Source organism: Neomonachus schauinslandi, chromosome 10 (genome assembly GCF_002201575.2).
Source record: "Neomonachus schauinslandi chromosome 10, ASM220157v2, whole genome shotgun sequence".
Taxonomy (NCBI): Eukaryota; Metazoa; Chordata; class Mammalia; order Carnivora; family Phocidae; genus Neomonachus; species Neomonachus schauinslandi.
Window position 1 is genome coordinate 125,210,220 of NC_058412.1, and position 9,680 is coordinate 125,219,899.

The following is a 9,680-nucleotide window of genomic DNA, read 5'->3' on the forward strand; positions in this document are numbered from 1 at the left end:
TCATTGGAATACTTGTGGTTTGAAGGCACTGGGCCATTCAGTACCTTTGGTAATGTGGCTTAATCTAAGGGATCTGAATCTGTCAGCCACAGTCCTGTTGCAGGCGCTGTGGATTCTGTGTTGTACAGAGCGTGTGTTTTACTCACGTGTCTTCTGGTTGTTAACAGAAATACTGCTGACACCCTGTACATCAGGACCTCCAAGGAAATCACTGTACAAAATGACCCTGCACTGGGATCATCGGGAGTAAAGAATCATCGTCCTGCACACCCAGCTCTGAGGAAAGAACCAGCTTTGAACTCTGGGAAGGGTATTCCGAGTGATGTCATTTGAGCAGGACTGGGTTTGAAGTGGACATGCGATGTCTCTCTGTATTATTCCTCCTCCTGTGTGTCATGGAGTTCAAAACAAAATATTTTTGGCATTCTGCCTCTTAGGGATGGGATTCTGGAGGTACGGAGTGTTACTGATCCCGAAACTCTCTTGTGTCCCTTCTTTCTGCCTGGCTGTCAGAGTGTTTCAGATAAATGTGGGCGGGCTAGAGAACCTCGGAGAAGCCCAGAGAGGCAAGGAGGTCTGGTTTCTCCAGTGGCAGTACTGGGTGGAGAGCACAGTCGCGGCCTTCACGTGTCCTCACGACCAGGTAGTTCTGTGTCCTCACCTGACTCTGTCCCGAGAAGTTGGCCTTTCTGAATTCTTGTCTTCTAATGATGGTGTTGAGTTGTTCCAGCCCTGTTCTTGACTGTCCTGGACTTTTTCCTGAGTAGGAACTTCCTCTGTCCCTAACTGTCCTGTAATACTTCACCTCCAGGGGCTGTCCTTGATGTCACATGGCTTTGCGGAAGGGACAGTGAGATGACAGTATTTAGTTGCAGCAGTAGCAATTTTTCACATGCTAACGTGCAGCCGAGTGCACTTTATTTAAAAAGTAATGGATAAATGCAATATTCTTGAGGTCTTGAGGAATGGTGAACCACATTCCCGGTTTTTGTCTGAACTAATCCGTTGGACACGAGCGATGGTTTTTGTTGTTGTTGAAAGTACTGGTGTCACCCTTTGCCTATATGGTAGAGCAATAATGCTTTTTGAAAATAAACTGCAGAAAACCCAAGGCCAGGTACTGCATTCTGAATCAGAATTTCGCAGTGTTTCTGTGAATAGATTTTCTTTTGTAAATACGGCCTTTAAGATATTGTATTATGTAAAATATGTATATACCTTTTTTGCAGGTCACAACAACTCATTTTTACAGAGTTTGTGAAGCTAAATATTTAACATTGTTGACTTCAGTAAGCTCAGTGTGGTGAGGCTACGCACAGACGTCCCCTGAATTTTGTGGCCTGGGCGAGGGCATGGTGGTCGGAGCCCCCCTCCCCCATGCTCTGGTGTTAGAGGCCTCTCTCTTTTCAGTCTCTTAATCTGAATGCTTTTTAAAAAGATCATTTGTTTAGATGTAGGAGTTTTAAATTTGTCTTTTAAATTCCTCTACCAGAGCTAAGCACTTTGTTAATTTTAGGGGAAAGAATAGATATGGGGAAATAAACTTTTAAAAAAAGATACCAAGAATTTTAAAAGATCAAACAATTTGATTTAAAAAAGAATCTTGGATTTTAAGTGGTCCATAAATTAAACAATAGCAATTCACGGTATTTTGTTTTTTAATCGAGTATGTTGCCTATTCATCCACTGTAGGAGTGCTCTAAGGTTTTGGTTGCTAGGACCCAAATCCCACATTGAGATCTCAGGAGTAGACCCCTTGATGTGTGTTTTCTAGTGTCTGCTCGGTTGTCACTCGGAGGCGGCACGCTCCTTGTCCCTGAGAACCGGAACAGCTGCCAGGTGGTGTCTCAGGGAGCTCAGCCTCCAGGGCGGCCGGGTCTGCAGCTTCTGAGCTGCGGTCTGGCTGAGTGAGTGCCTTTGCACTCCCTGCCACCGCCCCTTTCTGCTCTTGCCAGGCTTAAGACGCTTGTTCCAGTCCGTTGGGAATAGAGAAAAAAGTCAATTTTAGTTCCTTTTATCTGGTTTACTTTATTAGCTTCAAATAAATAGTTGAATGAAATTGGGTTTTAAAATGTCTGTGAATTTCAAAGGTCTCTGGCTAGCTTTGGTGTCAATTTCCTAGCAATAACCGAGAGCCAGTTAATTTTTCTTTTATTTCATACATGTTTAGCCAATTTTTCTAGGTGTCTCTGAAGGTAAGATCATTTAATTTCTTTGACTTATGCATAAGTGAAACCTGTATTTCCAGAACCACCACTGGAACAGATTTGGGTTTGACACCCTCTCCCCCACCTCCTGGTTAAAAATAAATCGAAGATTGTAAATCCATCAACTTCCATCATAGTGGGCCTGTACTTTTCAGATAACATATCCTCCTGTCTGGAGACAGAGATGTAGCTGAGTAAGAGTCTCGGTCTTTTTAGATAGAATTGTGTCACATATATCTGAACCTTTCTTGTTTTAAGTCATGTGTGTGGGGAGAAACGGAATGGTGCTCTTACCTTTCTTGACTTTTAAAAATTACAAACAAAAAATACAAAGTTTTGTGATTCCTCAGTCCCAACTCCAGGCTAACTGGAAGGCAGCACCCCCTTTTTATATGGGAAAAAAAGGAGAAAGTTTATTATAAGTTTTTATATTTTCTACTTGTTCATTTTATTGGTGCAAACTTAAGAATTTGATTTTCTTTTAATAGATGCTGTCTTTTGAGATAATTTGTTTTTACCTTTATTGCCCTTTTATCTTTTTTGGATACTTCTCTTTGTACTCCTGCTGCCTACCTCTCCTTACCCCCACCCCCCACTTTTTTAAACCTTGGTATTTGTTTCATCTGCTTTTAGAATGTGTGATATTTCCAGTACCTACTTTTTTGCTGAATCCAAAGATATATAAATATAAATATATATATTTTATAAAGATCAAAATGATATAAAGGAGATACGTTTCTTCTTTAAAAAAAACAAATAGAAATTCATTGTTGATGTTCATATTATGATGCCACTTTTCTAAATCATGCATCTTGATGGAAAAGGTGTAAATATCAATCACCAGGACTGCTTAGTTAATTGGCATTTAATATCTAGGTGAGTTGGGGGTGTGGGGTGGGGGAGTACAGAACGTACTTGGCTTGCTGTCCTCGAAAGGACTGCCAGTTGTCCATATGCCTGTCCAGTTCCATGCGTTTTGTTCACGAGTGGGGGCGTCATAGGAGTAAAGCCTGTAGGACAGACGAAACCCCCTGCTTCGGGGGAGCAAGCTGCTGTTGAGCTCCAAGGTCAGCTGTTTAATGAGTGAGGTGGTTTTTTCTTTCCTTCTTTCTCTCTCTTTCCAATGTGTGGAATTTCAATGATGGAAATGTCATTCTGAGAGCAATATTTAAAATTCTCAGGAATTGACTTATAGTATTGAGAATGAATTCAGTTTCAATCAAGTTTACATTAAATGTTGCTTTTAAAAATCTGAATCGTTCTTTACACTGCAAAGAATCCAGACCACATGGGATAACTTACGAGATGGTTGAGTGGTAAGCTCTGACGACTGCTTTGCTGATCATTTTGGATGTCATTGTAAATAAAGGTTTCTATTTAAAATTGAAGCCTAAGAGCTTCTTTCTCTTTTCTTTTCTTTTTTTTAAATCCCGATTGGATTAAGGAATCCTGTTTCAAATTATTCTAGCAATCTCTCTAAGGTTAACAGCACGCTTGAAAAGCACAGAGCTGTTCTCAAAGGTGAGCACTTTGGGGTCCTCTTCACTGTCTGTTTGGTGAGAAGCACATCAGGCTGGGTGATGGCCGAGGAGGGAGGGTCCTCCTCTTTCTTGCTCCTGGCCTCTGACCGCTATCTATCTATCTTTGCCGGGCTGGACAAGCTGGTGCACAGAGAGGGGTTAGCTAATACGGTGAATTGCTTTGCAGTCAATGAACATTTTAAAAAAAGTGAGGTCCTGAAGCGGGTGTAATGTGAGACTTACCTGCAAGGTTCCTGGAGTATGGTAAGTTTTTGTCATTAATTTTTACCCATCTGTACCTCCTTGGAAAAACCTAAGTGTCTCCTTCCAAAAAGGTGTTGACTGCTTTTTTAAAAAAACCAAGCACACCAAAAAACTCCCAAGAACGGCCTTTTACAAAATGTTAAAGGTTACCTCATACGAACTGCTGGTCGTTGGTTGGGACTTTGAACACTGTATGACAATACTTAGACTACAAAATTTCTTTACAAATACAATTTTGTTAAAACCTGGGACATAACATACATCAACTTCGTTTCTTTCCAGTACTTTAAAAAACGTGAATTCTGGGACAGTTAACAAAGCAATACTGGCAGAAATGGTATCTGGTCAGGAATAGAAATGTCCACAACTGCAAGGGGTTTTCTTTACACTGGCCACAGACCATTTATTGACACCACCACTCTCGAAAATTGGGTTTTCTTACTAGATTCCCCTGCGAGTCCCCACGCTGGTTACACGTAAATAGTCTCCTATGTACAGTGAAGTCCGTTTCTTCAGAGACAGCCTGCATTATGGTGCTCGATGAAAGTCCCCTCTTCTGTGCTGCTGACTCCTTGTCGAACTCGGCACCGTTTCCAAACGTCCGCAAGTTGCGTCTGTCCTGCTGCAGCCTTAGGTCCTTCTTTGTGATGAACCAAAAGAACAAGAGGATTTAAAACAGGGTTGTTCTTCCCCTAGGATTTTAAAAAAAGTTCCAGTGACTTAACACCGTTGGGGGAAATTTCCGAAGAAAATCTTTTTCCTTTGGAAGCCTCTCAGAGAGGGTTAGTGGTGACCGTTGGATCCGAAAATGCCTTTTGTGCAGCTGGTGAGGTATAATCCAAAGCAAAAGCAGGGGCAAAAGTGGACTTCCTGAAAATTCACGGCTCCCGATGGCTGTCTTCCAGAGCGTGCCATGCTGACGGAAAGCAGGTCCCGTGACTCAGGCCCCCCCTGGCCAGGAGCACAGACCCGCCTGAAATGGGTCGGTTCGGTCAGATGGCGCCTCTGGTCTGGAGGCCCGCTGGCTGCTTCTAACCTTCCCAGCCTTCCCACAGCTGTCCCCTGCGGAGCAAAGCAGACTCCTCTTAGTGTCTGAGGAAGCAGCCCCGACGCGGCTGAGCGTGCTTTGCCACAGGGGAGAACTGCCAGGGCCCTGAGCAAGGGCCTGCTCCCACCCGGTCACCCCAACTTCCAGCGGCGGCTTGCATGCTCCGTGGCCGGCGGAGGCTGCACTGGGGACATGACCCGAGAGATGATGTGCTCTAATTCTGGGAGCGCCAAAGAACTGCTTGGCCTGCCCATTAGTATCGTCCTAAGAAGCCACAGGTGGTTTCTGTGCGGAGAAAGAAGGGAGAGCACAGGTGGGAGGCTGCGCACGGCAGCGCACCAAGGGGGTCCGTCGGCCTGCATGGTAATCTAATGTCAAATGAATGGCCAATGTGAATTAAAAATCCTCACACATATCTGCGTGTTTGGATTTTCACGGTGAACTGGAGGATCCAAGCCGCATCCCACTGGTGCCGTTCCCTTTAGACTCAAGGTGGCCCTTTCAGGTCGCCCCAGTCTCAGCCCTTCAGCAGCCTCTCTGGCGCTGGAGGGAGACTTCGGGGCATGGATATTTTGGGGGCCATTTCATGAGGTCGCCCCTGCTGCTGACATGGACCAGTTAGCCCTTCTGCAGCCACAGCCTTCGAGATGTCTGACAAGTGTAACGTTTACATGCTTCTCAACCTCTAAGGACTACATTGAGTCTTCCAGGCCCAGATTATGCTATAGAGAACAAGCGTGTGAGACAAGGGATTAATCTAAAACACAGACCTTCCTGCTCCCTGCTCGTGACACGAATAGAGACAGGATTATGAAAGAAATGGCATGCACACAGAACGGCTTCGGCAGAACGAAGCACGGCAGACCAGATCTCTGTTTGTAAATTGTTTCCTCCACTCACAGCGATTTGGAAGAAGGTCTCTTCATCTCTGGCCACTTTCGACGCTGAAACTGCCTAAGTTTTCGGGTGTCAAAAAGAGAGGGCATGTTAGCCTCACCCAGAAAGAGCCTCCCCCTTCCCTGGTGGGCGCTCCAGGCCCCTGGCAGACCAGAGAGCGGGCAGGGCCTCAGCCTGACTCGCGCCACCTCAGAGGTTGGACCACAGGATGGGCCAGCCTAGCGGAACGGTCTCGGGCTTTAACAACAAAACCAGGTACCTGTATTGCTCATAGCTTCCTCCATCTTTAAGTCCTAAATGAGACAGAAATGAACAAAAGAGAAACTGAGTTTGGGGCAAAAATGGCACCAACAATGACAACTGCTTTATAACTGCCTTTCTTTTCTGTTTTTGTCATTCATGACGTTGACAGTGTTCCCTCGGGCAGGTGGAGTGGCTGAATCCTGACGTGAGTGTTCCCTGAGACTCACGTAGCCTGGGGATTGCCTGTCCTCTAATGTCACCAGCTGAGGCACCCTGATGTATCCGTTCAACAGTAACCTGGGGCGTGGTCCCGGTCGGGGAGGCAGATATAGGCAGGGACACCTATGCGACAAAGGACAGGAAGCCACGGGCCCCGAGAGCGGGGCAGCGGGGAGATCCTGTGGCTCGGCTCTGGGCAAGCTTCCTAGAGCGTCGGTGGCCTGACCAAGCGTGTGGTCTTTGGGATCAGCCGGCCCGATCGTGTGACTCCTCCCAGACGGTTATCACGGGGTGATCAGATACTGACTGTGAGACCCGTAGCACGGTGACCAGCACAGCATGATCGAGGAGCATCGGAACTTACAGCAACACAGCGCTTGGTGCATGTTAGGGAGGGGGTGTTGTACCACTGGTGAGGATTCACCAGCCCCTGGTGGTGCCCGGCCCTTCGGACTAGACTGACCCCCTACATTCCTTCCAGCGGTAACCCTGCTCCCCACAGGCCCCATGTCGGAGCGCCTCCTCACCCAGGTCCATGTTCCGAGTCCGGGGGTTGCACTGCTTGTAACCCTTGCAGCTCCTCAGCTCCATGAGCTGCACATGGAGCTGGTTGAGGACGTCCCGGTCCAGTGTATTCACCGCATTCATCAACTGGTTGGAACAGAGGTTATCAACAAGGTGAGCGCAGGGACCCCCACCAGCTTCCACCACCGAGGGCACTTCCTCCAGGCAGGTTGGGAGCAGGGGTGCTGGGGGACGGGGGCCTTTACTCTGCAGGAGCTGGAGTTGGGGACAGTCCGGACTGACTCGTGCCCTCTCCCCCAGGACAGAAGGACCAATGTGAGCGGCGGCTCCGGCCGCTCGGTGTGGCCACTCTCCCCTCTAGCTCCAGACCGTCATCCACAGCCCCTCAGCGCCGCCTGACTGCTAAGCTGCCACTTGCGGAAGGGATGGGGAAGGGATGGGTCAGGGTCCTGGGTCCTTGCCCACTCTGGGAGCTACTGGTGACTAACGTGCACGCTGTGCCACCCGCTTGTGTAAAATACGGGGATGGCCTACCTGGGCAGAAAGACCGGCAGCCTGTACGGTGGTTAAAGACCAAGTTAAAGACCAAGAGAGTGGGGCCGCTGGCCTTTAAAAGTCAGGTTTCAGATAAAATGACTAGAGACACCGAGACTGGACAGACCGAGGCCACACTGCTGGGAAGCTCCAGTGCGGAAGAGCTCAGTGGGGACCGGCCGTTTCAGAGGGGACACACCCAGGCCGCTCACCAGAGACCGGTGGCACCCATCTTACATGTTCTGGGCCACTGGGCCCATGTCTTCCAATGATTAATACTCGGAGACACTTAGGCAAGTGCCCGGCATGTCGTGAGTGCTGGCTGTGGCCCGTTACCTGTGTGGTCCCCGTAGGCCCCCGAGTGTGCAGGGTTTGGTCTGACCCTCGGGACCCCCCCCAAAGCCCTCCAGTTCTAGGAGCCTTCACACTTAGCCCTAAAGGCTGCTTCACGACTGGCAGGTGCCTATAGAGGGAGAAGCCGTTCAAGACCCAGATTTCAGGGGCAGGAGGACGGAGGCACAGAGGGGCCGAGGACGCACCGAGTCCCTTCTGAACCCCCTCCTCCTGCCTTAGGGGCTCAGGGGGACTTGGAAGATGTGCTGCCACTTGCTCAGGGGGCCCCCATCCCCGCTCCTGCAGCCTGTGTTGTGTGTACCTGGTAGGGATCTGTGTTGAGATCAAAGTACTCGAGGAAGCCCGTGGCGAATTCGCAGAAGAGGAAGTTGTGGGTCTCGTTGATGGTCCTCATGCACCAGTAGGTGTTGTTGTTGGCGCTGGTGCAGGCGCAGAATGGCCCCACTGCCAAGGGAAGGGGGGGCCGCACCCGGTGAGCAGCCCACAGGAGTTCCGCCTGGGACCCGAGTCCCCCTTCTGCCCCCATGGCTTGTGACCCCCGTAGTCCTGGGCCGGGGGCGGGGCCGGGGCGGGGCCGGGGCGGTCCCCGTGTGGCCCCGGAGCAGCCCTCCCGCCCGTGCCTGCCCGCTCGCTCACGTGTCCAGAGCGGCGCCGTCTGCCAGTGCTGGTTGTCCTGGGTGAAGCACGTGAGGCCCGGCATGCTGCACGTGTCGTTGTTCTGCAGGCGCTTGAGCAGCTTGCGAAGTTTCTTCTTGCGCTTCTGCTCTCGCAGCAGCCATACCTTGTCCTTCTCCTGCAGGCCCTTCCTAGGGGTACACAGGGCCACACCCTTCACACCTCCCTCCGCCCCCACCTGCAGCCGCCTAGGGGTCCGGGACCCTGAACCTCTGCTCTTCCTGCCCGAAGTGGGGCGCACTGCCGTGGAGGGTCCCCCAGGCAAGGGACCCCTGGCCAAGACCCACTGCGGGTCTGAGGCCGCGCTGGGGGCCAGGCCGAGGGCCCGCCCCTGCAGCCTGCTCCCCCCCCCCCCGTAGGACCCCCTCCTGCCACAGGGGGCGTCGGAGAGCCGCTCTGGGATCCCGCCTTTTCAAGGACTGCCTCGTACCCCACAGGGAAGGGCCAGCACCTCTTTCCTGCTCCTGTTGGCTTAGCTCCCCTGAGCCTTAAGCTGCCCTTACCTGAAAGGATGCAGACTGGAGCCTTTGTGCTTGAGGCGGCCTTTGTGCTGGGGGTGGTAACTGTAACAGACCCCGGGTAGCCGAAGCTGCTTACAGGGCAGCTCCTGGGGAGGGGCGTGGTGCAAACCGCGGTCCCCTGGGACCCCCGGCCCGCTTTCTGGGGCAGTGCTGGGGTGGGAACCACCCCCGGGGCCGCAGCTGCCTGGCTGGCCGGCCCCTTGCCCTGGAGGCCAGCTGGGGGGCCCTGGGTAGGTGTAAGTCAGCAGCACTGGACGCTGGGCTGGCATCTCCAGGTTGGGTGCCCCCCCCCCCCCCAACCCCTGCCCACCGCATGCTGGCTCAGGGCCAGCCCTTTCTGAGAAGGGGGCACACTGGTGCAGGAGCCACTGGCCACCTGTGGCTCTTCCCATTTACATCAAAGCGCAAGTTCAGTTCCCGTCACCCCGGCCACACTTCAAGGGCACAAGAGCCCCGCCTGGTTGCTGGCTGTCATACTGGGCGGCGTAGACGCAGCCCGGCTCCAGAGTTGCAGAAGTTCAGCTGGACAGCGACCCCCAGGCCGCAGTTCCCCGAGTTGGCAACGTGGACCCTGGGCCAGGAGGGCTGTTTCTGGAAGGGCAGTCCGCACAGGCACCTCCCCATCCTGGGAACCAGTCCCGCCCCCCCCCCCCCCCCCCCCCCCCCCCCCCCC

The 9,680-nt window shown here is 51.4% G+C and overlaps 2 protein-coding genes across 6 annotated transcripts in view; one reads left to right on the top strand and one right to left on the bottom strand.

The window, feature by feature from the left end:
* NCOA3 (nuclear receptor coactivator 3) overlaps positions 1–3,596 on the top strand; it is a 64,422-nt gene extending 60,826 nt beyond the window's left edge. For all 3 annotated transcript variants that reach the window (XM_021689271.1, XM_021689272.1, XM_021689273.1), the window contains exon 22: positions 168–3,596. In XM_021689271.1, coding sequence (XP_021544946.1) covers positions 168–179 — 12 coding nt within the window. In that variant the 3' untranslated portion in view covers positions 180–3,596. The remainder of the gene's footprint in view (positions 1–167) is intronic.
* Positions 3,535–9,680, bottom strand: part of SULF2 (sulfatase 2) — a 112,822-nt gene continuing 106,676 nt past the window's right edge. For all 3 annotated transcript variants that reach the window (XM_044918544.1, XM_044918543.1, XM_044918545.1), the window contains exons 15-21: positions 8,990–9,049; positions 8,448–8,617; positions 8,113–8,255; positions 6,926–7,049; positions 6,196–6,229; positions 5,940–5,993; positions 3,535–5,053 (exon numbers count right to left, since the gene is read on the bottom strand). In XM_044918544.1, the coding sequence (XP_044774479.1) occupies positions 5,023–5,053; positions 5,940–5,993; positions 6,196–6,229; positions 6,926–7,049; positions 8,113–8,255; positions 8,448–8,617; positions 8,990–9,049 (616 nt within the window). In that variant the 3' untranslated portion in view covers positions 3,535–5,022. The remainder of the gene's footprint in view (positions 5,054–5,939; positions 5,994–6,195; positions 6,230–6,925; positions 7,050–8,112; positions 8,256–8,447; positions 8,618–8,989; positions 9,050–9,680) is intronic.